The sequence below is a fragment of the Tiliqua scincoides genome, chromosome 3, assembly GCF_035046505.1.
Source record: "Tiliqua scincoides isolate rTilSci1 chromosome 3, rTilSci1.hap2, whole genome shotgun sequence".
Classification (NCBI taxonomy): domain Eukaryota; kingdom Metazoa; phylum Chordata; class Lepidosauria; order Squamata; family Scincidae; genus Tiliqua; species Tiliqua scincoides.
This window is the reverse complement of record NC_089823.1, coordinates 27,567,277-27,594,345: the sequence shown is the minus strand read 5'-3', so window position 1 is coordinate 27,594,345 and position 27,069 is coordinate 27,567,277. Positions and strand designations below refer to the sequence as shown.

General features: G+C 43.4%; 2 protein-coding genes across 2 annotated transcripts in view; one reads left to right on the top strand and one right to left on the bottom strand.

The window, feature by feature from the left end:
• Positions 1 to 37: 37 nt before the first annotated feature.
• On the top strand, positions 38 to 26,338 carry N4BP2L1 (NEDD4 binding protein 2 like 1). Its single transcript, XM_066620547.1, has 5 exons — positions 38 to 256; positions 10,757 to 10,884; positions 17,171 to 17,259; positions 20,584 to 20,660; positions 22,117 to 26,338. Exons 1-5 carry the CDS (start codon positions 111 to 113, stop codon positions 22,358 to 22,360), a joined length of 684 nt encoding a protein of 227 aa, XP_066476644.1. The 5' UTR covers positions 38 to 110; the 3' UTR covers positions 22,361 to 26,338.
• Positions 25,381 to 27,069, bottom strand: part of BRCA2 (BRCA2 DNA repair associated) — a 34,058-nt gene continuing 32,369 nt past the window's right edge. The window contains exon 27 of the mRNA XM_066621251.1: positions 25,381 to 26,968. Coding sequence (XP_066477348.1) covers positions 26,336 to 26,968 — 633 coding nt within the window. The 3' untranslated portion in view covers positions 25,381 to 26,335. The remainder of the gene's footprint in view (positions 26,969 to 27,069) is intronic.

The window sequence follows — 27,069 nt, the reverse complement described above, 5'->3', positions numbered from 1 at the left end:
CGCCCTGGGCGAGGGAGGGGGCAAGGAGGCCAGCCCCAATCACGGGACGCCAGCTGCTCTGTGAGCACGGCAGTTGCCGCCGCCGCCGCCGCCGCGGTGGGGCTGCTGCGATGGAGGACAGCCTGGTGCGCGCCTTCGGGGGCTTGAACCTCCAGCCAGGCGCCCAGAGCAGGGGCGCACCTCGGAGGCGCCGCTTCAGCAAAAGCCTCTACTTGCTCCGAGGCCTGCCCGGCTCTGGCAAAACTACCTTGGCCAGGTAAGCAACCTCCCTCTTGGCCCCCTCGCTCAGCCGCCCAGTCTGTCAGTGTCATGAAAGGAAGATACTTCCTGACCCAGCAAGTAATTGGCCTGGGGAACTCCCTGCCACAGGATGTGGTGATGGTATCAATGCCTTGAAAAGGGGATTGGACAGATTTCTGGAAGAAAAGTCCATCATGGGTTACAAGCCGCGATGGGTACGTGCAACCTCCTGGTTTTGGAAGGAGGCTACCTCCGAAGGCCAGGTGCAGGGGAGGGCACCGGTATGCAGGTCTCTTGTGGTCTTGTGTGCTCTCTCAGGTGGGCCGCTGTGAGATACAGGAAGCTGGACTAGATGGGACTTTGGCTTGACCGAACAGGGCTCTCATGTTCTTATGACATGCCAGGTGCAGGGGAGGACACCAGGATGCAGGTTGTCTTGTGTGGTTCCTGAGGTGGGGCACTGTGAGATACAGGAAACGACTAGTTGTTGAAAATAAAGGAACCCTGCTGGGGCAAAAAAAAATGGGCACCATTAATAGGAGACAGTGAAAAGAGAAGTCCTAAGCAGGTCAAGGTTGCAGGAAGGGAAGTTGCACAAGAGTGGGAGATAAGCTGGGAGAGGCAGTAGTTGCTGTGACTGCTGCTGACTTCTCGGTTCCAGCCTGTCAGAGGCATACTCTCCTTTTTTCCCCGAGCGATGCAGTTTTATTTTCTTGGTTTGTTGCAAGGCCTGACTTCTCCACTTCACTTCTGCTAATAGCACTGGAACTTAAATAGGGCCAAGTAATTAAATCCACAGAATTAAACTGACCTCAGACCTGTTCTTCTTGGCGCATCATCCCATCACTTTGCTATATTATTAACAGTATTATATCATGAATTTCATGAATATCATGAATTTCCCTGCCCTTATGGGCCTTTGCAGCTTGGTTTTTTTAGCCCATTAGAATGTGCACTGAGAAAAGCAGTCAGGATACTTTATAAGAGTCATCATTGCACTAGAGTCAAAACAAACATATTCTCTACTTTTGATGGATCCAGATTTCACGCTTGGTTGTCATTCTGAAATCACAGAGGTAGAAAAAAATTATCTGAGTTTCTCTTCCTCAAAACTATTCTGTTGTGTTGTTGTTTCCTTCCTGCTTCTTCGGGGGTGTGTGTGTGTGTGTGTGTGTGTGTGTGCTGTGGGTACTTGGCAGACCATATGCTTTGCATGCAGAAAGTCCCAGGTTCAACCTCTGGCATTGCTGGGGGAAAACCCCTGTCTGCAACTTTGCACTGCAGCTTACTGTCTTGACATAGATAAGACTGACAGACAGTGTTCTGGCTCAGTATAAGGCAGCTTGGTATGTTTACATTTGTAATACAAGGATTTGAATGTAGTCTCCAAATGAAGCTTGTACACTTCTTAGGCCAGGGTTGGGTACTTTGACACACCAAACTGTGTGCAGCCCACCAGTATGTATTGTGGCCTGTCAGGTGCAGGGTGGTCCCCCAGGCAAGTCACAAAACCAGGAAGCAGATGCATTGAGTCGTCTTGGACCCGCCTTACAAGGCTTTTGGGTTTGGTTTGGCTTAATGAGTTGCAAGTTGTGCAGGCTGCTTTAAATCCCAATCTTGTAAAATGAAATGTGACACCAGAGTTTGTCAGTCTTCTCAATAAAAGTAAGTTGAGTAGAACTGAAGCATAACAGTGCTTTACCTGCCACTTTTTGTATTCTAGTGCTGGGCCTATTCTGTTGCCTTTTTGAACAGCACACTTTCTAATTGGCAAGTAGATGATCAATCTCTGCGACTTTGTGCTTTTGGTGAATTTGCTTGGAGACAAATTATTATTGGCTCTTCCCAGATTTGCTTGTGGAAAACCAGACTCCTGTTTTGCATGTTGTGGTTGAACTGATTTTAGGAACAGCTATCTTTGCACAGTTCCTGGGTGGAGGAAGCATTACTTGCAACAAATGCATGGAGAGCAACACTGAGAATAATGTTTAAAAAACAAAATTTCTCTTAAAGAGCTCTTGTCTGGACTTACCCTAAACATTGGCTCCAGGAGTGACTCCAGAGGTGGGGCATATGCAGCAGACATAAGTTCTTTGCATTGCTGGCCATAACTAGAGTGACAGTGATGGAGGAGTGACCTGTCCACTGTCCTGGTAGCTTTGCCATCTGGGCCTTATTATGGATGCCCAGCTGGGACACTCACTGGAAACCAGACAGTAGGTGTGCAAGAGTCCTCCTTCATTGTTGCTGCTGAAACTAGTGTGCCTATGCTTTCCAAAGCAGGGCTGAGGGAAACTTGAAATCACAACCAGAAAGTGGTTTCCAATTGCTTTTTTTCAACATTCTAACACTCAGGGAGCCCTGTGGAGGGCTGTGCAGGGCTCCCCAAAACTCCTGGATGGTGCAGCAGCCCTCAGTAGGTAAAAGCAGTGTTTTGCCAAATTCCTGTTCTACGCTTTCCCTAAAGAACATATGCCCACTTTAAACTAATTAGTTCCCCCAGCTTAACCACAGCTAGCTCTGGCAGTATGGAAAAACAACCACTGAACCCCAGCACCAGCAAAAAAGGGTACTGCAGGGTACCTCTTCCCACTTCCTAAAGCTGCAGTCCTTTCAGGTACAGCAGCACCACTTCAGCTCTCCACCACTCAGCAATCTATTTGATTAGTCCATTAGTGTGTCACTTTGTTGTTTGTTCACCAGTCCTTGAATCAGATTGCCAGTTAATCAGTCCAAAAGTCCAGTAAATCATTAGTCCTTGGTTTATTAGCAGAGTTGTGGGTCAGTCCATGAGTTAAGTCAGTTAGCCAGAGAGTCAGTCCAATAAACAGAGCCATGAGTCAACAGGCCAGTTAACCAAAAAGTCAATCTGTTTGGCTAGTAAGTTTCCTCTACTCTCACTCCAACTACAATCCATGAACTCTCTATGCATATATAGATATAAGGGTGCTCCTTATATCCCTGAAGTCCTCAGTGCCTCTAGTGGCTGCAGCTGTGCAGCACACCTTCTGCTCAAAGCCCAGCCCTTAAACCTGTGTTCCCCGCATTCACCAGAGCAAAGGGCCACTGCTTATACCACATCATATCTCCTTGCAATATCTTCCACGATTCCAATACAGGCAGCCCCCTTTAGTGATGCAATCCTAAAGGGATCATGTCATTGCCTTCACCCCATCCCCTGCAAAGACTTATCTCAAGAGGTTTACACCCAAGAAGTTTGAGAAGCTCTCAGCTAGGGAATACAAATATTGTATATTAATGTGTGCATCACAGGGCTACATAATTTTCCCCATTGTCTTTAGAACTCATAATATATGTGTTTATAGAAAGTACACCTGTGGGAAGTTCGTTGTAGAGCTCTCTATATAACGGGAGCATGTTTCAGAAACTGTGCACTCTCAAAAAGAACAGCAACAAGAAGGACAGCTTTCAGAACACTTAGGATGCTGATGAAGAACAGCTTTCAGAATGCCACTTCAGGACTCCAGAAATCTATGCCCATCAAGAAACCCTATTCCTGCTATGGAGCTGCAAGGACAGGCAACACCACACAGTCCCTACTAGAGAAGGGATGCATATGTCTCAAGGTATGATCCCTAAACTACCTCCATCCTTCCCTATCTCAAATATTCTGAGATGTGCAGAACACTCAAATTCTTTTGCTTGTAGAGATTGTAGAATTCCTGTAATCTCAGTAGGTGATCACCATATCTCTCCAACAGAAGACACAGCAGAAGCTTACCATTTGTAGAAAGGGTTGTCAATGAATGTGGGTTGGGTCCAATCATGCAGAAAACAGAGTGGGGAAGGGACACAGCTACCATTGTAGGTATCCTTAGCTTCATGTGTTGCAGCTGCAACTGCTGTCTAAGATCTCATAAAATCTTGTTTTATCCAAACAGATGACTACACAACTGTGGACTTCAGGAGAGTGCAGAGTTGATCAGAAGCCTATAGAATGGAAGAACTCCTAGATGATAGCTGGTGAACACCAATGAGTACCATATTTCCTGGAACTGCCTGTTTAAGATGCTTTCTGGTCTTCATCAGCATTCCATTGCGTCTCTTGTTTCCCACCAGCAATTAGGCAGTCATCCAACCTGCACAGAGGCCATGCAGACCACAAATAGCAATCGAAGGAGAGAGTAACTAGGAAGTCAGCTGTCCATGTGTGGGGTTGTTACCATTTTGTTCTAGGAGGACTCCCGTGCCTTTACAGAATTTATGACAGATAGTAGTGTAACAGGGGTAGTGTTATTCAGCATGAAGGTACAGGACTGGGGCCAGCTGCGCCTGTGGTTTTTCTGTCATGCAGCTTTCTCAAGCACGGGAACCCTGCAGGAGCAAAAGGCTGGCAACTTCATTCCTGTGTAATGCTCTCAGAATTCATGCCACCATTTCTGCTGTTCAATAAAAGCGGTAACTCCTTCAGTTGTGGTTCTCTTGTGATTAGCAGCTGGGGATATCCCCACTATACTCCACCCTGCTCTTGTTACTCACTTCAGATGTTTCTGTGCTTTAGCAACATGGGAGAGGCCTGTAAATTCATCACTGCAGGCATCTTGTCAGTGGCCTTGCTGCTGGAGTGTGTGAGAATGCAATATCCTTCTGAGCCCTCTGCCCAGGTTCTCCCTCCCCGATACTGATGGTGTAATTATAAACCCAGCACTTGGGCTGAATGAAGTAGAGATTGCTAACCAATTATGAGAAAATAACCAATAGATTATGCTAATGAACGTGGGTGGGCCTGACTGGAAGAGATGAAAGGGGTTGAGCAGGCATCTTGGTATGAAGACAACAGCTACCTAAGCTATTTGTCAGTGTGCCTGTCACTGGCTATCAAAGATGCCAGGACGTGGCTTTTCCTGACCCTTTGCCCTGAAGTACTTCACCCATGCTCAGACCTTTCCACTGACAAGCAACATGGCTCCATACAGAACACAGTCTTCCTTTTATATGTGCCTGGGTCTGTATCAGCTGGTGAGGACAGTAGGGGATGTGTCACAGAAGACTACAAAGATCCCATCTTGGGATTGTCTGTTCCTGTGTGTTTGGAATCTTCATTTGTGAACTGGGTGATGACAAGTTCTGTTATTATTTAAAAAAAATTATCTACTGCTGTTTAACAACAAAAGTTCTAAACTGGTTTACTTAAAAGCATAAGACAGTATTCCTAGTCCTGTGGGTTCTAGCCTGCTGCTGTCTTTCCCATCCATAATTACTGTTGCCAGTTGCCCCTTCCAAAAGTTGGACTTTACTGTGTACAGGCTACATGTGTAGGGTGGGAGCTGAACCCTCATCTTGTTTTCTGTTAAACAGGCCTTTCCCACTGTGCTGTTGTGCAGTTCACAGTGTTGTCTCCTATGAGCTTGTTGTTACAGCTGCCTTTCGTCCTTATCTGTGTGACCACTCCTCTGTCTGTAAAACACTGGTTCCTCTCCCGAAAGCTAGCAGTGCAACCATGTTGTGTGCAGTGCTCTGGAAATCATCCAGTCCTTGTGTTGCCTAAATGTTGCCTTGTGCTGCTCATTAATGATGAATCTGATGGCAGTGTTAGCAGCAAGCAACACTTGGATTGATGGCAAAATTTCCAGGTGACTCCAACTTTTGTTGCTGTGGCTCTTCTGTCTGTGCTCACTGGCTCACAACTACATTAGGCTGGCTGTGACACAGTGGCATGAGCATGGCAGGACCATACAATCATTGATTATGTTGATCTGCATGCTAGAAGTCATGTCCAGACAGGCTTTCTCTTGAATGTTATTGTTATAATCTGCTGCCATTTTTCTATAACATAAAGTAGCAGATAATTGGGAGCAGGAGGTACTCTAGTTTGCTCTAGTTTTTCTTTTAATCATATATTAAAGTATTTTTAACCTAGGAGGCTACAGAGAATTTTTCCCATTAGTGTGGCTTTTCACCAGGGTGGAAAGAGACGTACAATTCTCTGTTGCTTTTATTATAGCTATTCATGATTGTGTGTTGTGCAGCGATAGCATTTATGACTTAAGTACTGTTGAATACTTTTATTCCAGTCATAAAACTGACCTTTGTGTGTTAGTATGATTTGGTCACAAGATTGCTTTTTGAAGTGTTGTTTTTGTAAGCTTTCATCAAAGACCACGCAATACGTTTTATAGAAGCACAAGGTCTTTCAACAGAAAACTAACTTGTCCTTAACCCTTTTCTCTAAATCAGTGAGTGGCAGGAACATTTAATGAAAGGCTGAAAAATCATGATATCTGTGACATGTGAATCATATGCACAAGCGTTTCCTATTACATTGCTGTTGGTTTGTTGACCAATAAAACATAAGCAGGAAGGCACCAGTTACTCATCTCTGCCAAAAAAAAAAAATCACTGCTGAATTTATAGCCCTGCATGGAATTAACACACACACGTAGACATGTGACAAGTAGTTGAACATGGATTATGGAAAGAAAGGAGTACTGTATATTGCCAATACTTTTTCATGTTTTACAGCATGTTCTTTACCAGTAACAGTAATGTTGGACTCATGAGCAAATTGACTTACGAACAGGCCCATGGAATCTAGTTTGTAAATTTGGACCTTCTGTATATGTTAGCTGGTAGCTTAAAGATAAACAAGCATGAAGGCCACAACTAGACTTAACATTTTGTCTCAGCTTGCTGGCCTCCCTCTTTATTGCTGATAACCCAAAGTGAGGCCTGCCGTTGCCACTGCCCAATGAGATAAGTAACTGAGAAACTGTGATAGTATGACAGCACAAACCTTTTTCTGGGTCACTGTTGCTAACTCACTATGCAAAGAAGATTTTGTTGTACCAAGGGGGATTGCAAATGATGACAGACTGAACTTTCCTAACTTCAAGTATGTACAATACTTCCAAGTCTTTCTTATATATTTAGCTGAAATTTACAGTGACAAAACATTAAGGGAAATGAATTATTTATGAATCAGCCTTTTGTCCTCTTACTTTTCTGCTTTTGGGGTTATGGACTCCAATATGCATAAAACATATAAGGTTTTCCCCTCTATCTTGTACCATTTTATACTCTGCGTTTTCTTACAGTAAAAGATGAGATCATTCTTGGTGGTTCTCTTTTCATTTGAGGATTTTATTAAAAGTGCATTGGGATCATTTAGGTTCCTGTTAAAGTGAATTAGAACAATTGCAAATGACACTCCTAGAGTACTGTGATCTGAGTGGTCCGATACTGTGAACGTGTTTATTTAACACAACATCCTATAGAAGGTTTTAAAATTCATACCTTAGGAGGTTTTGGGTAGAAGGAAAAATGCACAAGTTCTCAGAAGTCCTGGGGATTCCATAGGAACACCTGAGAAGTCATTACGGATTCAGATACAATCCTGTAGTAAAACATCATTCTTTAAAATGCATCCAATTGGAGGCCTGGTCAAGCACAACTGTTTTCTTTGAACTGACCTCATTTGAGTCTGCTTTACCATGTAAAGTGACTTTTGCAGGTGCATGGTTTAAAGCAGGGGTGGGCAAACATTTTGGCAGGAGGGCCACATCATCTCTCTGACACTGTGTCAGGGGTCAGGAGCCAGGGGAAAAAAGAATTAATTTACATTTCAGATTTGAATAAATTTACATAAATGAATACTTTGGAGACAGAACTGAAGCATAACAGTGCTTTACCTGCCACTTGCGTATTCCAGAGAAGGCACTTATATGAATGAATGAATTTTACTGAGCTTAACTATAATACACATGAGAACTATAATACAGGCATGTACAACCACATGAGAACTGTGAACTGTTTGCCATACACCTCTTGCATAGTGAAAACATACAGATCAAACCAGGCGCACATGAAGATGTAAGTTGGTCAGAGGCTTTGGGTGTGTGTGTGTTAAAATAATGCCCAGGGAAAAACAGAAAACACATGGAAACTATAAAAGGCCTTGCTTTAACTTGCGTCTGGTGGTTGCAGCCAGCAGCTGCGGGCCAGTGTGGGGCTCATTGGAGACGGGGGGGGGCTCCCTGTGGGCTGGATTGGATGTCCCCGAGGGCTGCAAATGGCCTGCGGGCCAGGGTCTGCTCACCTCTGATAAAGCATGGATCCTGGTATCTATGTCTTGTAAAAATGTGGAAGGTGGCCCTTGTCTTTACCAGGCAATCTTGACAGTGCACCCCCAAATTCTCTTTGAATTGTGACAGTTCAGAACAGATAATTGCATCCACAAATGTATGTTCATGGCTTAGTGATAGAGCTAGTGGTAGGACAGAAATGAGTTCCTGTCTAAATCCTTGGTGAGCTGCTGTCTATTAGTGTTGACAATATTAAGCTAGAAGATGGACTAATGGTGTGATTGTTTAAGCCAGGGCTTTTCAAACTGGGGCGTCAGTAGGGGCGGGGGTAGCCTGGAGGCAGGGAGGAGGCAGCGGCGCGATCCCCAGGATCGCGCCGCCCAGGGGGGCTGCAGGGGCTTGGGTGCACTTACCCAAGCCTCCTACAGCCCCCCCAGGCTGCGGGGAGCCCGGCACAACCTGCAGCAGGGCTCCCCGCAGCAGTGAAAGTAGATGCGGAGCAATTGCACTCCACTTCCACTTTCACTGCTGCGGGGAGCCTGGTTGCAGGTCGCGCCGGGCTCCCCGCAGCCTGGGGGGGGGGCTGTAGGAGGCTTGGGTAAGTGCATCCAAGCCCCTGCAGCCCCCCTGGGCGGCGCGATCCCCCTGCCACCGCTGCCTCCCCCCCGCCCACGCAAGTACTTGGTGACTCTCAAACTCTCCCAGAGAGTTTGAGAACCACTGGTTTAAGCTATTTCTGTCCAGCGTTGCATATACGCAACAGGGATAAAATGTGTATACCTATGGGTTGGGCAGAAATGTGTTAAAGCCACTTGCAGTTTTTCTATTAGTCCAAACTACTGTAGATACTCGCCTATAGGACGTGAAATTTTTGCCAAGTAATCAAGCTCCAATTCTCACTTCACCTTATCTCCGGGTCAATCAGAGGGCAAAGCCTTTCAACTCTGAAAAGTTTCCTTTCTCAAGGGCAGACAGGGCCAAGTTTCTCAGGCAGCAGGCAGGCACAGCTCCTCAGAAGCAATTTGTTAACCTTTTATTCTCCTTCCTTCTGCTGCAGCCTGGTTCTGCTTTGCAAATGCTTGCAAAGCAGGTCTGTTTTTTGAAACACCAGGATGAGAATCCTCCTTTCCATTTGAAGCAGGCTACAATTCAGTGCACCATTACTTAAGAGCAACACCCATGGAAAGCAGTGGGTCTACTTCTGAGTAAAAAGGGTTGCAAATACATGCAGTTGCATCTCTCTGCTGTGGATTGAATTGCACACTCCCAGTTATGTGTTATGGGTTGTATGTTGTATGTAGAGCTTCTGGCTTAATACACCAGACACCTTAAAGGTGGATTTGATTCATGGTTCAACCTTTTTCACTTGCATATCCTTTGGCAGCCCATTTCCATAAATTGTACCCTTCATATTAGCAAAATGTTTGTAATTAATAATACAAGTCCTCATCTCCTCTCTATGAAAGCCCATAATTCATGTATTTAGCACAATGTTTTCTCTTTTCATCTGTTTGAGGAACAGAAGACTCTGCCTTTGCACTGTTTTGCACCGGAAATGTGCTGAGAAATTCTGGGTGATTGATCACTTTCCATATTATGTTTCAGCTTTTTTACTGTGCTGGTTTTCAATCACTGGTTCATACATGAATCGATGACCAAAAACTAGCTATTGGTGGGGCTTTCACAGCCAACTAGTTACCTCACTTCCTGCCTTGCTGGTCCTTGCAAGGCATTCCTGTCTTGCAAGGCATTCTGGAGCATGACCTGCCTTTTTGTACCATTATTCCATTCTTTTTCAAGTACCCCTAAAGGTCCTGTTGAGTGTCCCTGGGAGTACATGAATACCAGGTTGGGAACCACTGTTTTACTGGTATGTTGTGTACAGTTCATGGCTGAACACAGTCATGTTCTGGCAACTCCTGCGACGCTGCTGGAACCAACCGTATTGGCTTCTGCTTTTCCATTGGACCATTCCAGTGACGTGGAGAGGGGGGGATTTGCTGCATGGGTAACAGTCTATCCTCCATATCTACTTTACCCAGGCTTCGCGCACTGGAGAGGACACTCTGTTCCAGAACCACTATTCAGAGCGCGATACCATAGTCTTCCAAGACTGAAGGATGCCAACATGATGTTTACAGTGCACTTACTCTGATAGTGCTTACAAAAAGGTGATGAAGACCAGAATTTAAAAAGAATAAAAATGTATCTTATGATCTTTTACTATGTTTTTAATAAATGAGACTACAGTTCTTAAGTAACAATTAGTGGTGGGTTATTTTTCAGGATCTGGCCTGGAGTGAAATCAGACAAAACTATAGTCAGACACTCCCCTAAGTTTAACCCTGACTTATCCGAGGGTCATAGAAAATTCCATGATTGTTGGCTCAAAGCCTACCCTCGACTTATCTGTGGAATTGACTTAGAGGCGGGTTTCTGCGGTAAATGTTTGCTTTTCCTTGTTTGTCCATCAGGCAACTGAAACGCCAATTTCCCAGTGCAGCGGTTTTTAGCACTGATGACTACTTCTTCACTGAAGATGGAACCTATGTGTTTGATCCTGATTTACTAGAGGAAGCACACAAGTGGAACCAGAAAAGAGGCAAGCAAATTCCTTCCTAATGTATGGTGCTTTACTTCCTAATGTATGGTACAGAGTATAGCTACTCTGTACGTTACTTTTTGTACACTACACCCTCTTGCCTGCCCTACCGTTGTTTGAGGTTCTGTTGGTGGGAATACACAACAAATTTTCTGTGACTGCACTTGGAGTTTGGTACTTCTTGCTGTGAGAGAATTGTCTAGCCTCTCGTCCGGTGGCATAGCTATAGGGGGTGCAAAGCACTAAGTTTTGCAGGGAGCCACACTGTGGTGTGCAAGCGCCCACCCTCCCTTCAGAGCCATTCTGGGCAGTAGGAGAAAAATTGAGGTGTATGCATTTTCATCTGTTTATACGGATTTTCTGTATTTTGCATTTTTAGGTATTGTTTTTAAGATGATGGGGTATTTTTTGCAAGTTTCCTTGGGCATTGCAAAATCAGAATAAATTCTAGAATAAATAAAATAAATACATGTCTCAGAATAAAAATAATAATAAAACACCTGTAGTGGCTCTCATCCCCACCTGTTGCCTTGGTGTTATTCATTTTATTGACAGGGCTTTCAAAGTTGAATAGAACAACCTGAAAGTATTATTAATGTGTGACAATAATGTGATAGAGATAACTCTGACATGCGTATCAATGAAGGGTACAAGCTTCTGATCTGTGTATGCAAGAGAACTCTGCATTATAACTGTTCCTTATGCAGTAATAACTATCCCTCTAATCAATTTATGTTGTTGCAGTTATTAGAATCCTAAAGGGCAATTGTATGCCCTGAAAATATAAAACCAGCATCCCTGTTGCCATTAAACAAATCATGATTTGTTTATGTGTTACATTTCTTACCTTGTGGTAGCTTCCTTGTGTGTTTTCTTGCCTATACCTTTATGGGCAGATACTAATTTTTTTTTTTTTTTGCATGACCATGGAAAATCTGATTCCTTATCTTAACATCTGTGATGCCTCCCAAATAACCTCCTGCCATCTACTAGAAGGATAGTAGACAATATGGGGCAGAAATAGGTGGGGAACAATCTCTTTAGGTTGCTCTTTCCCTGCCCCTCAAGGTTCTTGGGATTAATGTTATAAGTTCACTGTAAAGCCAAGGACATAAATGACCAACTGCAACACATGGGATAGATCTTGCCCCAAAGACAATTGTATGTAGCCAGCAGATGCGACATATTTTAATCACTGTATGTGGGTTTGCCCAACAACGTCCCAGGTAGAGAAGACAAAATTGCACAAAGAAGAACATTGTTTTTTAAACGTTTATGCAATAGTGTCCAGATTCTTATTGAACTGCTGTATGGAATTTTGTTTACAGTGCCCCACCTGTGACCAAGCATATACCTTCTATAACCGTTGCTCCGGCGGCTACACTGGCTGCTGGTTCTGTTCCGGGCCCAATTCAAGGTGCTGGTTTTGACTTTTAAAGCCCTTTACGGCTCGGGTCTGGGGTATATGAGGGACTGCCTCCTTCCCTACAATCCTGCCGTGTTCTTAGATCATCTCGGGGGACCCTTTTGCCGCCACTAAGAGATGTGAGAGGGGCGGCGGCCAGGAAGAGGGCCTTCTCGGTGGTGGCCCCCGAAATGTGGAATACCCTCCCCTTAGAACTGAGAACTGCTCCATCTTTGCTAACGTTTCGGCATGGACTGAAGACCTTTTTATTTCAAAAAGCTTTTAATTGTTGACAGGCTGGCTGGTGTTCTTGCTTCTTGCTTTTTATATGAAAATCCATGGGGTTTGTTTTTAGATTTTTTTAATTATTGTAAATTGTTTTTAATGATTGTTTTTTCATGTTGTACTTAAATTGTAAACTGCCTTGTGTGCCCGTTGGGCAAAAAGGCAGGGTATAAATTAATAAAATAATAATAATAATAATAAATAATAATAATAACTGCCAACCTATGAAGTTTACATACAGAAGCAGATCACTGGTCCATTTAGATCAGTATTGTCTACAGCAGGGATCTCCAAACCCTGGCCCGGAACATAAGAACAGCCCCACTGGATCAGGCCATAGGCCCATCTAGTCCAGCTTCCTGTATCTCACAGCGGCCCACCAAATGCCCCAGGGAGCACACCAGATAACAAGAGACCTCATCCTGGTGCCCTCCCTTGCATCTGGCATTCTGACATAACCCATTTCTAAAATCAGGAGGTTGCGCATACACATCATGGCTTGTACCCCGTAATGGATTTTTCCTCCAGAAACTTGTCCAATCCCCTTTTAAAGGCGTCTAGGCTAGACGCCAGCACCACATCCTGCGGCAAGGAGTTCCACAGACCGACCACACGCTGGGTAAAGAAATATTTTCTTTTGTCTGTCCTAACCCGCCCAACACTCAATTTTAGTGGATGTCCCCTGGTCCTGGTATTATGTGAGAGTGTAAAGAGCATCTCCCTATCCACTCTGTCCATCCCCTGCATAATTTTGTATGTCTCAATCATGTCCCCCCTCAGGCGTCTCTTTTCTAGGCTGAAGAGGCCCAAACGCCGTAGCCTTTCCTCATAAGGAAGGTGCCCCAGCCCCGTAATCATCTTAGTCGCTCTCTTTTGCACCTTTTCCATTTCCACTATGTCTTTTTTGAGATGCGGCGACCAGAACTGGACACAATACTCCAGGTGTGGCCTTACCATAGATTTGTACAACGGCATTATAATACTAGCTGTTTTGTTCTCAATACCTTTTCTAATGATCCCAAGCATAGAATTGGCCTTCTTCACTGCTGCTGCACATTGGGTCGACACTTTCATCGACCTGTCCACCACCACCCCAAGATTTCTCTTCTGATCTGTCACAGACAGCTCAGAACCCATCAGCCTATATCTAAAGTTTTGATTTTTTGCCCCAATGTGCATGACTTTACACTTACTGACATTGAAGCGCATCTGCCATTTTGCTGCCCATTCTGCCAGTCTGGAGAGATCCTTCTGGAGCTCCTCACAATCACTTCTGGTCTTCACCACTCGGAAAAGTTTGGTGTCATCTGCAAACTTAGCCACTTCACTGCTCAACCCTGTCTCCAGGTCATTTATGAAGAGGTTGAAAAGCACCGGTCCCAGGACAGATCCTTGCGGCACACCGCTTTTCACCTCTCTGCATTGTGAAAATTGCCCATTGACACCCACTCTCTGCTTCCTGGCCTCCAACCAGTTCTCAATCCACGAGAGGACCTGTCCTCTAATTCCCTGACTGTGGAGTTTTTTCAGTAGCCTTTGGTGAGGGACTGTGTCAAACGCTTCTGAAAGTCCAGATATATAATGTCCACGGGTTCTCCCACATCCACATGCCTGTTGACCTTTTCAAAGAATTCTATAAGGTTTGTGAGGCAAGACTTACCCTTACAGAAGCCATGCTGACTCTCCCTCAGCAAGGCCTGTTCGTCTATGTGTTTTGAGATCCTATCTTTGATGAGGCATTCCACCATCTTACCCAGTATGGATGTTAGGCTGACTGGCCTATAGTTTCCCTGGTCCCCCCCTTTCCCTTTTTAAAAATAGGCGTGACATTTGCTATCCTCCAATCTTCTGGCACCGTGGCCGTTTTGAGGGACAAGTTGCATACCTTAGTCAAGAGATCTGCAACTTCATTCTTCAATTCCTTAATAACTCTTGGGTGGATACTATCAGGGCCCGGTGACTTATTGATCTTTAATTTATCAATGAGGTCTGAAACATCTTCTCTTTTAACCTCTATCTGACTTAACTCCTCGGTCAGGAAGGGCCGTTCGGGCAGCGGTATCTGCCCGAGGTCTTCTGCCATGAAGACAGATGCAAAGAACTCATTTAATTTCTCTGCCATCTCTAAGTCTCCTTTTATCTCCCCTTTCCCTCCCTCACCATCCAGAGGGCCAACCGCTTCTCTGGCGGGTTTCCTGCTTCTAACATATTTGAAGAAGCTTTTATTATTCCCCTTAATGTTGCTGGCCATGCGTTCCTCATAGTCTCGCTTGGCCTCCTGTATCACCTTCTTACATTTCTTTTGCCACAGTTTATGTTCCTTTTTATTCTCCTCATTAGGGCAAGACTTCCATTTACGGAAGGAAGCTTCCTTGCCCTTCACAGCCTCTCTAACTTGGCTGGTTAGCCATGCGGGCACCCTCCAGGATTTAGTGGAACCCTTCTTTCTTTGTGGTATACACCTCTGCTGGGCCTCTATTACTGTTGTTTTAAGCAGCCTCCATGCACTCTGGAGAGATTGGACTCTTTTTACCTTCCCTTTCAACCTCCTTCTAACCAGCCTCCTCATTTGAGGGAAGTCTGCCCGTCGGAAGTCAAGGGTTTTTGTTAGAGATTTGCCTGGTATTCTTCCCCCAACGTGCATGTCAAAACGGATCGCAAGTCAATGATCACTGTTCCCCAATGGCTCAGTAACGTTTACATCTCTAACCAGGTCCTGCTTACCGCACAATATTAAATCCAGAGTCACCTGTCCTCTGGTGGGCTCCGTGACTAGCTGCTCTAAGCCACAGTCATTTAGCATGTCAAGAAATCAGGTTTCCTTATTGTGACCAGAACACAAATTGACCCAGTCAATATGAGGATAATTGAAGTCCCCCATGATTACAACCCTGTCCCTCCTTGTCACCTCCCTGATCTGTTTCCTCATTTCAAGGTCCCCATCCGATTTCTGGTCTGGAGGACAATAGCACGCCCCCAGTATTACATCGCTGCACAAGCCTGGTAATTTAACCCACAGAGATTCTACGGTGGAGTCGGACCCACCTTCAATTTCTACTTTGCTGGATTCTATCCCTTCCTTAACATAAACGGTCACCCCACCTCCAACACGCCCCTGCCTGTCCCTCCTGTAGAGTTTATAGCCTGGGATTGCGGTATCCCACTGATTCTCCGCATTCCACCAGGTTTCCGTTATGTCCACTATGTCAATGTTTTCCCTTGTCACCAGACGTTCCAGTTCTCCCACCTTTGCACGTAGACTTTGGGCATTCGCATAAAAGCATTTGTACACGGAATGCCCTAGGATGGGCTGCTTATTCGCTCCTTTGTCCCCGCATCCTCTCATTGTGCCAAACTGTCTATCACATCCCATCATGCTACCTTTCCCAATTTCTTCTCCTACTCTGCCTTTGTCTTGTTGTTTTCTAACCTCCCCATCCTCATCCCTTAGGGATGAGGAGTCCCGAACCGGATGCCCCTCGGCTCCTGTCGGCCTTTCCCCAGGGATCAGTTTAAAACCCTGGGGACATGATTGAGACATACATGGGGACATGATTGAGACATACAAAATTATGCAGGGAATGGACAGAGTGGATAGGGAGATGCTCGTTACACTCTCACATAATACCAGAACCAGGGGACATCCACTAAAATTGAGTGTTGGGCGGGTTAGGACAGACAAAAGAAAATATTTCTTTACCCAGCGTGTAGTCGGTCTGTGAAACTCCTTGCCGTAGGATGTGGTGCTGGCGTCTAGCCTAGACGTCTTTAAAAGGGGATTGGACAAGTTTCTGGAGGAAAAATCCATTACGGGGTACAAGCCATGATGTGTATGCGCAACCTCCTGATTTTAGAAATGGGTTATGTCAGAATGCCAGATGCAAGGGAGGGCACCAGGATGAGGTCTCTTGTTATCTGGTGTGCTCCCTGGGGCATTTGGTGGGCCGCTGTGAGATACAGGAAGCTGGACTAGATGGGCCTATGGCCTGATCCAGTGGGGCTGTTCTTATCTGCCCCTCCCCTAAAACTTTTACAGCCAGAGTGAAACATCTGTATCTTGTACCACTTCCCAGGAGGCCATCCATAGATCTGGTGGCTGGTTGGGAACTGGCCCTTCAGGCTATCCGTTTCCTGCAGCAGCTGTAATGTGGCATTTTATAAAAGACTAGGGTTGTGTGGCAAAATACACTTTTGGCTCCTGAACCACTAGCTAGAGATTAAAGTGACTCCAGAAGTTTGCTGCCCTGGCTTAGGAAAGTATAAACCTTCCTCAGCTTTTGGGTTATATAACAGCCTGAATTAATGTTATCCAGGGTCAAGGTCTCCATCCCTTTCCTGTTTCTAGTGGTTTATCCATGCCTGATTGTAACATGTATAAAAAGGAAGAAACTGAAACTAAAGCACTGCAAAAACATGGAAATAAATTCTTTCTCTTGAAAAATAACACCAGTTCACAATACTCACCAGTATTGTGAGTTACTTGTTAGCATTACGATGGATCCCCAGAGGGTTGATTTAGGATAGCTGTAAAGATACAGGAATAGTGTGTCCACCAATTGTCTGGTCTTTTAAAACAATTACATTATTATGTTACAGCACGTAAAGCAATGAAGAATGGGAAATCCCCAGTTATTATTGATAATACCAACATCCACGCTTGGGAAATGAAGCCATATGTGATAATGGTAGGGAATACTATTACCTTCTGTCATGCTTAATGTTTAGCCATTCACAGTTCTGAGAGGTGAACTGATAACCCTGTCCATAGCCATCAAGAAGAGCAGAAAAAGTGCCACGTTTAAAAATGTTCAGGTATCAGCTTCTACTGACATTCAGTTTTGGTCAAGTCTAGAATTAGGCCACACCCAGGTTGGTTTTGATCCAGTTAAAATTGAAGCTCCATTCCCTGCTGCACCAGCTTTCTGTTTTCACATGTTAGACGGCCCATCTTGGTAGAATTGTCTCCTCTGACTGTCGGTAGCTCAGTAAGGCAGGCTTTTTTTATCCCTGTTACCAAAGACACTTTAAACTGGTGATACCAGGGCCTGGATTTGCAAGCAAAGCACATTCTTCACCATTTATCTACAAGCAGTGTGTCCAGATACAATGAGGAACCCAGTGCTTACACCTTTAACAACTGTATAAAAGAGGGAATTTTGGCAGGTGCAGCTCAACATGGAAGGGTTTAAAAAGCTGCACCTGCCAAAATCCCTTCTTCTATGCAGTGGTTAAAGGTGTAGACACTCCATTTCATCTGGTCACCCTGTCTGTGGGTCATCTTTCAACCTATGATGAAAAACGCTGGCCCCTTCTTTAAAGGACTGTACAGGTGATTCTTACCTTCTAAAAGGAACACAGGCTTACACACTTTGAATAGACACTTTCAGGGAATAGAAATGTCTTCCCTCTAGAACAGGGATGGACAAACTTTCAACTTTAGGGATCCTAAATTGTATAGAGAAGGTAATTGTATAGAAAAGGGAATTTCAGATGACAAGCTGCACCTGCTGAAATCCTCTCTTCTACACAATTGTTAAAGGTTCAGGATCCCTAAAGTTGAAGGTTTGCCCACCCCTGCTGTAGAGCAGTGTTTCTCAAGGTTTGTCCTCCGTTGTACCACTTCACAGGGTCCACCTATTTGAAGTACCATCAGTAGTAACTGGCGATGACCTCAATGCCTGTTACTGCTGAGTTGGGAGGCCAGATGCAATGTGACATACACCAGTAAGAGACTCAGGGTGGACAGGAGGGCTTTACTGAGTGTGGAAAAGCATGCTTTGGAGCTCTTCCCACTGAACTGAGCCTCCTACCGCTGTTTGTTGTGTCATGTTCATGGTCTCGCTGCCAGGCAGCAGGGGTTCAGAGGTCCAGCAGGTACCACCAGACAGAGCCTGAAGTTCCATTGGTGGTACCCAGTTGAGAAACACTGCTCTTGCATGCACAGTGTGCTGGGAACCCAGCACTCCCATTGCATTTGGAAGACACATAGGCAGCCCAATGCTATGCAACTGCCTATATAGCAATGCTGCTATGCCAGTGGGGTGCGTGGTGTATCCTATTGGGTAATTTCAGGTCCTGGAGATCTCAGAGTAAGGAACTTTTGTTCCCTTGCTCTGGGGTACAAACACACCAGCCTGCTGGAGCTACTCGGACCTACATCAGTGATTTCGCTGGCACAAATCTATGTGGACCTGGGTTGAGAGATTGAAGCTGGGAAAGAGGATAGGGTAGCAGTGGCGCCACTGGTATTGCCCCTTTCCCAGTTTTGATCTGCCCTCCGCCATGCCATTCCATTGATCTGCCCTCTGCTCCGCCATTCCCCACATTTAGCGACATCACCGGAGCACTTGTTCCAGTGGTTCAAGGTCTGAATAGGATTGGGCCATTAAATACAATGCTCCAAACAATATTTGGAAGTGGTTTTGATATTCTGATAGGCTCTGATTGGACTGGTGGTTGGCAACCTTCAGTCTCGAAAGACTATGGTATAAGCCTACAGCACTCGGTATTCCCAGGCGGTCTCCCATCCAAGTACTAACCAGGCCTGACCCTGCTTAGCTTCCAAGATCAGACAAGATTGGGCATGTGCAGGGTAACAGTTGCTGATTGGACTGTACCTGTGATATCACTGAGGCTGATATATGATTCCTATCTTGGTGCCTGTACAATTTTTAATAGTTCCTTATAACTTGAAAATTCATGAATCTGAATGTAGAATTGCTAGTGTAATCTGCTAATTCCCCATTTCCCCCTATGTTTCACATAATCTAAGAGACCCATTAAAAATGTTGAAGCTATTTCAGCATCTATAGCTCACATAGCCTGTTGGTGCATGGCTAGCACCCACTATTTCTTTTCTAGAGAAGGAACATTTTCTGCTGCTCTGTCAGAGGTGGGTTCCTTGTTCAGAAACAGTGGCAACATTGTAAAAATTTGCCATTAACTAATTTGCCTCTATAACTAATGATTTGAAAGCCTATAAAATGAAAGCTAGTGTACTGAGAAAGAGACTGTGGGCTGCGCAGAATAACTCGGGACACTGCCAAATGCTGAGCTCAGCATATTGAGTTGTATCCTGTTTGGATGGAGATGTTCCATGGCCAGGAGGACAGGTAGTGGCATAGCTAAGAGGGAGCAGAGGGGGGGTACATTGCCCGGGTACCACTCCTTGAAGTGCCAACCCACACCCCTGAACCTGAGGCAAAAAAAAAGAGCAGCCTTCTGTGGCTTGGAGAGGCCACACATGGCCTCCCCATGCCTCAGACCTGACCCCCTTCTAACTGTGACCAGGTATGTGTGTTAAATTTGATTTTATAGGTTGGGGGGCGGGGTGTTAAAAATTTTTGTGCCCCTGAGCGCCAGATGCCTTAACTACATCACTGGGGACAAGGTGTGTGCTTTCACACAGAGTCCTTTCATAAACAGAAGGGGTCTTTGCATAAGCACAACTCTCCTTTAGCATATTGTAGCTGCTGTAAGAACTAATCAGCAGTCTTGCTAGAGTTTGAACCTAATTATCACTTCCAGGAAAGGGTCTTTGAAGCAGCTCTAGTGTGGTACAGGTACATATCTCATTAGTACCCTTTAACTAGTTTTCATTTTAAGACACCCACACCTTATGGGTAATTTGAACAGTTCAAGAAGATAGGAAATTCCCTTTTTTCCCCAGGAATGGAATTTTATAGTTGTGAATAGTTGTCATGATTCTGTAAGACAGAAATCTGTGACACAATTCTGTGCACATTTACATAGATTTAAATCCCATTGATCCATTTCTGCCCAGCCCACAGGTGTACACATTTGATCCCTGTTGCATATATGCAACATTGGGCAGAAATGTTACTTTCTTTTGAGTAAACATACATAGATTTAGGCTGCATGCAAGTTAAATTTTTTTTCCTGTGGTGGTAATGAAAGTGATACGGGAATTGTTACACAATAAGTAAACAAATATAAAAGATTGCTTTATCTTGTATTGTAATTACAAGTTGTGGGCTCTTTCATATTAGGCACTTGAAAACAGCTACGAAGTTATATTTAGAGAGCCAGATACACGCTGGAAATTCAATGTTGGAGAACTAGTAAGGTATGTTTTGTGCTGTAATTAATTATGTGGGGAGGGGGTTGTTTGAAAATGGCAAACACCTGCTGGGTGCAAAATCTAAGGGTTACTAAATTTTGCTAATTTTGTGTCTTTATGTATACCCTATCTCTAGTTGCACAGGGCACACTGCCATTGAAAACAGTAGGACAGTGGTTCTCGCACATTTAGCACCGAGACCCACTTTTTAGAATGAGAATCTGTCAGGACCCACTGGAAGTAATGTCGTGACGGAAGTGACGTCATCTAGCACGACCATTTTTAACTATCCTAGGCTGCTAACCTACCCACACTTACCCAGGAGTAAGTCCCATTCACTATCATTATTAAAATAATATACATAGTAGCTTGTTAAAAGTACAGGTCTGTAACATTTCCCCAAATGCAGAGACATACCATGGTAGCATCAAGTCTATTATATTAAAAATAAAGCATTGAAATGAATGAGAACCCAGCTGAAATTGGCTCACAACCCACCTAGTGGGTCCTGACCCATGGTTTGAGAAACACTGCAGTAGGATATGCACACTGGGTTCAAAATTGCAGCTTAGGACAACAATCTCTCAATAATACATTGCCTGTATTATATTTTACTAATTCAGATAAATGTTAAAACAAACCTATTATTTGAGAGATGGAATATGCATATTTGTAAACCTCTTTAAATCTTGAGTTTTTAAAGTTCCACATTCAAGCCATGGACACGGAAAATATTGTGTATAGGTTGTGTCCTAAGGAATGCATAGGAAAGGACTTTCCTCCATGAAAGTCCAATCAAGGGAAATGGGGAGCCCTACCCAGAACAGGACTATAATGAGCACAGAAGGATATTGCATTAAGGGGAGATTGGTAAAAATGCCTTTTCCAGCATGAATTAATACCTCCCATTCACAGAAGATAAGCTACAAGTCTGTTAATACAATAATATGAGAAATAAAGAGTTAACAATCCAAAGAAAGAATGATGATTTATATCAGGTGAAGCCCAAATCTAGCCAGCGCTGACACAACCAGGCTGCATGGTCTGTGCTGTATTCAGTGCAGGTTAGGAGGTGGCTGAAGGTCTCCTCAGAGTAAGGGGATATTCTGACCTCCTGCCACCCTCCCCAAGTCCCTGTGCTGCTTGGTGGTATATTTACTTTTGCCAGCAAAAGTACAGGATGTAACGCTGGCAGGATGGCACAGCTGACTCCCAAGTAGTCACAAATGTGCCTTACACTCACATAGACAAACTTATTAAATGGGCTGCCATGGAGATGGAAGGAGCAAATCACAAATATCAGATTCAGAACCTATGCTTTCCATATCTGCCAATGTCCAGTTAATATTGTTTGTGCACACAGTTGGAACTGCTTTCATGGAGAAATCCTTATTGTTGTAAATTCAACCTGAGAGCTAAACACATGTTCTTTCTGCTGCTGTTTTAACAAATTCTTTTCTAGACGGAACAACCATGGTGTCCCAAGAGAGAAGATACAACGTATGAAAGAGCAGTATGACCACAATGTCACTTTTCATACTGTACTTCATTCTGAAGAACCAGTCAGATATTTTAGCAGGTCCTATGGAGTTTGCAACACTGGAGATTTTTCTCATCCAGGTTCAACATTCCCCAACAGAAGAACTAACAGCAGCTCCACCAATGAAAGATCATTTAACAGAAGTGGTTTCCACAGGGTCTTTTAGAATTATCAACTTGATTAAGACTTTGTTTTATATTTTATCAATTTTGTATTTTAAACGTTTGTATTTTTCTACTGAACTAGAACACATTCCACACATACTTTTTAAGCCTAAAAAAAGAAAATCATTAGAAAGTCCATCTGAATCCGAACTACACTTGCAGGCAAAATTACTAAATCATCTGTATTCTTATCAATTCTCCCATAATTGCACTAATTACTTGTTGCAGTTTTAAACTCATCTGTTCTTTCAACTACTTCTGTACCAGGCCTTGTACATATGTAAGACAGAATGCTCCTGACAGAAGCATCACAATAATTCTTAGCAGTTCAATACTGTGATAATTGGGAAGTATTTTGACAAGCCACTTACTAATGGTAAACCACTAAGGTATGTGACAGGAGAACAGCCTCTACATGCATAATCAGGTTACCTAAGATTGTAGGCTCTCCCAGATGGTTGCTTCCTTCTAACTGGTGCAGGAAATTTTACGACAAAATAGTAATGAATTTGTATAGGATCTAGTCTTTAGATTCTTTATGAACAACAGCTTAGATCCTAAGAACCACAAATTAAGAGTTGCTAATGGAATGGGGCTTTCCTAGCCCTTCACTACAGCCCCTACTGCTTCTTGAAATCACTGGCATCCTGGGGGGGGGGCGCAAAACACTACGTTACTTCAGGCACCTGGCCACTGATATAAAGCGGCCCCTCCGCCTTGCCTTCAGAGCCAGTCGCGGCTGCAAAAGCAAAAGCCAGCAGCAAGGCACCTGAAGAAATGTGGTATTTTGCCCCCCCCCTTTCCAGGAACTCCCTTGCTGAGAATCGGGCTGTTGGACGTGATATGGAGTAGTGTGGGAGGCTGCAGATGGTAGAATGAATTGATAAAGGTGCAGACCTTTCTCTTGTGCAAGATGAAGTGCCTTTAGATCACGTATTAAAATTGTTCCTCATTGGACCAGCTTCTGTTCTACATTCCATTTAGACCCAATGCAGTTCTTTTCTGTGCTCTTATAGCATCTCTCAGGTTTGCTAGCTGCTTTGTTAGAGCCGCATGTATATTTCCTTTCTTGCTGAAACCAATCAAGAACCATTTGTTGCCACTGCTCACCTGAACTTTTTTACTACTGTACTAACACTTAGATCTTATTCATATGAACCCCCTCCTCCCCAATGATATTTTGCACTATATGAACTTCTCAGGCTAAAGTAGCAGCAAATCCTCATCAGTCTGTTTTTGAGCTTTCCGCTAATCAACATAAATTGTGTGGTCCTTCCACCCCGGCACAATCAAAATATGCCTCGATGATCCTGTTTGGCAGTAGCACAAAATGGGGTGGTGGGGAAACTCTTTGATATTTCTGAGTTTAACTGAAAATTAGCAATAGCATGAAATTAACTCTCACCTAGACCAGCGGTTCTCAAACTGTGGGTCCAGGACCCACCAGTGGTTTGTGATTCAATTTTTTATGGTTCAAAACTGATAGGGAAGAGTAGGCTATGTGCTTCAAGGGTTAAACAAGCAGCCACTTGGGGCGGGAACACTGCAGCCCAATCACCATTATGACCACAATCCTTGGCATTTATAAATCAGGTAGCAGCCACTTGGGCAGCAATTTTCAACCTTTTTCATCATGCTGCACACTGACAAGGCACTAAAATTGTTAAGGCACACCATGATCCTGCCGATTTGGGGGCTCACACCTTCAGCGACCCTACTAGTAAATGACCCTCCTGAAACTCCCGCAGCACACCTATGTGCCAGAGCACAGTGGTAAAAATTTTTTTGCCCTAGGGCTTCTAAAATGTTTGAAAGCCACTTAGACAATTTTTGTCCTTTTGTGTCCCCCCCCCCCCCCCGTATACTTCAACTGCTGCTCTATACATTTTCTTGCACCTTCTTCAGGGTTGAGAACTTCTTTGTAAACCTGTAAAGAACAATGTAAGGATGGCAATAAAGAGTAAATAAAAAGAATACTCTTTCCCATAATTCTGTAACTTTATATATTTTAAGCTGCTAGTTTTTAATTAATGTGAAAGAATTAATTTGTCTCTACATTCCTATAGCCAGATCATAAAATAAATTCATTCATGGTATAAGTTTGTATTGTAATGTTTTTAGCTTTGCATATTTGAAGGATTAACACAAACTGCGCTCTTTTCTCTATTTTTTTTCCTTTTAGGTCACTGTAATTATTGTACAAAAATAAACAGAATTAAATCAGAGTGACTATTTTTAGCTATACACTGGACTTCTGAAACAATACAGGCATGCATTAAAACCTAGGAAAAACATCATCATTCCACTCTTGTGTAGTTAGGCATTGTAAATTCAGTGAGAAAAATGAATTAGGGCATTTAACTCTGCATCAGATCATATTGTAAGGCTATAATTTAAAGTTTGTCACCTATATCTCAAGGCTTGTATGTGACTGGCAGCAGCACTCCCTCATTTCATGGTGTACAAATTACTTTTGAAATCTTTTTAAGTCATTTTTGCCCAACACTGCATATACATAACAGGGATCAAATGTGTATTCCTGTAGGCCAGGCAAAAATAGGGCTTGCCACATGGTAAGGGCTGCTGCTTGATATTAAAACCCCTATATATGTGAAATTTTTCTTCTGTTTTGTGTTGTGGAGAATAACGTTAATATTACTCATTTCTTAATATCTCCTATAATGAAACTCATGTCTTTGGGTGTATATATTTTGATTTTTGCTCTTTCAAAGAAAAATCAATAAAGAACTTTTTTTGTTTAAAGCAAAAATGGTATGCTGAACTAGGAGTGTATTTACTGGATTGTAGCCATTGTCTGCAACCCTTCCTCCAGTTGCACAGGGTCAATGCTGTTGCCAGCTAAGGGATTACTAAGTGCAGAACTATACCCTAAAATGATATAATGATCTATCTTTATGTCAGTGCTTTAGTAATCAATGGTAATCTTTTAACTTTAGTAATCATGCATATTTTGAGAAGTAAATATATTTAACTGTAAAATACTAGTTGCAATTCAGCATGATTACATACACTGTTGCTTCACTGGTTTATCAGACTTACTTATACATGTGTTTGTGCTGGATTGTGGTCACTGTATTCATATGTAGGTATTGTTTTCGTAATATTTACTGTCCATATTTTCTGATTGTTCAGAATGGTCTTCAGGAGAGATATTTTCTTCCATTTTCTAGCAGGCACATTGATAGATAACTGCAGTAAATCTAGAAAAAACCTTGTCCCTGGCTTGTTTCTTTACATCTTGAAGCAAAGGTTCCCAAACTTCTGCCTGCCACAACCCAGTTCATCCTTTATGGTGGATTGCGATCCCATGCTCAATGCTCTGCCACAAAATCTTTCTAGGAGCTCCCAGAGGTCGCTTCCAGGTTGTGCCAGCCCCTGACCCACTTCATTGGCTGCTGTGGGCTGAGAATGCCTCATGGAAGTGACTAGAAGCTACTTCCAGTTTACTTCCAGGGTGCTTCTGCAACTTCCAGTTGCTTCCACGAGGCATTCTGAAGCCTATGGTGGTTAATGGAGTGGGTACACATTTACATTGAACAGAACTGTTAAAAGTCAAGACATAATAAGCACATTGAGAGTTTAGGCATTTGTTGGAACAATGATTCATTGAATAAGAAAGTTGGATTACATGGGAAAAACCATGTGATATTTGAGCAAAAAAGTAAATTAAGCCAATAACTTCATTTAATGTTGTTGGTGAACTGGTACCAGACTTTTGAATAAAGTTGTGTATACCTGCAGCTCCATAGCATTTGAAGAGTTTGCAGAATCAACATCCAGTCTTATTGGGCTCTCTTAGTATTCTGTGCTTCAGAAGATATAAAATCTCTCCAACCTTTATTTTGAATTGAAATATGCACAATAGACAAACAGGTCTGTACAAATATTTACAGTGTCCAAAATGTTAAAAGGTCATCTAAATATTAAAACATGCAATAAATGTACAGAGGCACTTGCTAGTTCTTTGGTTTTCTTTGCCTTTGCAGCTTCTTCTGCACAGCTAATGAGTTGTTAACTTCATCTGTGTCTTTCTTGGGAGCATCAGCTCCCACGCTACTGTTCTGCATTATATTTTTTCTACTGGCAGATTGGGAAGAATCATTTCTCAGTAAAAGCCTGTCAGGTAGATCACTGCACCCAGTATATGTCATTTCATCAGTCAAACCACTCTCTTTGTCTTCTCGAAAGTTAGTCAAGAGGGCTTGTGTATTTATCATTGCTAGTTCCTCATCGGCAACAAAATTGTTCTCAAAAGGAAAACCAGTTTCTCTGGCTGTTTTTAGGACAGGCTTTTTAACAGATTGACAATATCGCCTTTCTAGTGTTCTTTCGCACTGGGCAGCAGAACTTCGAGGTGGCTGAAATGCCCTCTTCACCAATGGGGAAACAAGCGTACAGATTGGCTTCACTGGTGGAGGGGAAGGTACTTGACTGAGTAGTTCAATTGCCTTTCTCTTCTTATAATTCTTAGGAGTTTCTTGTAGTTCTTGGGTAAGTTTTGTTGAGCCTAGCAAAACCAGCGGCTTTGGATCTAACGTTCCAAGCGTCAGTGGGCTTGGATGCTTTAGCTCACTGCTACAAGTTGAAATCTAATAAAAAACAGAAAATGTTTAGCTAATGTCTAACTTCATAGTCCTTCAGTTGTTTCTTCACATTAAAGACAAATGAACTAAATATTATGTCATTCTTA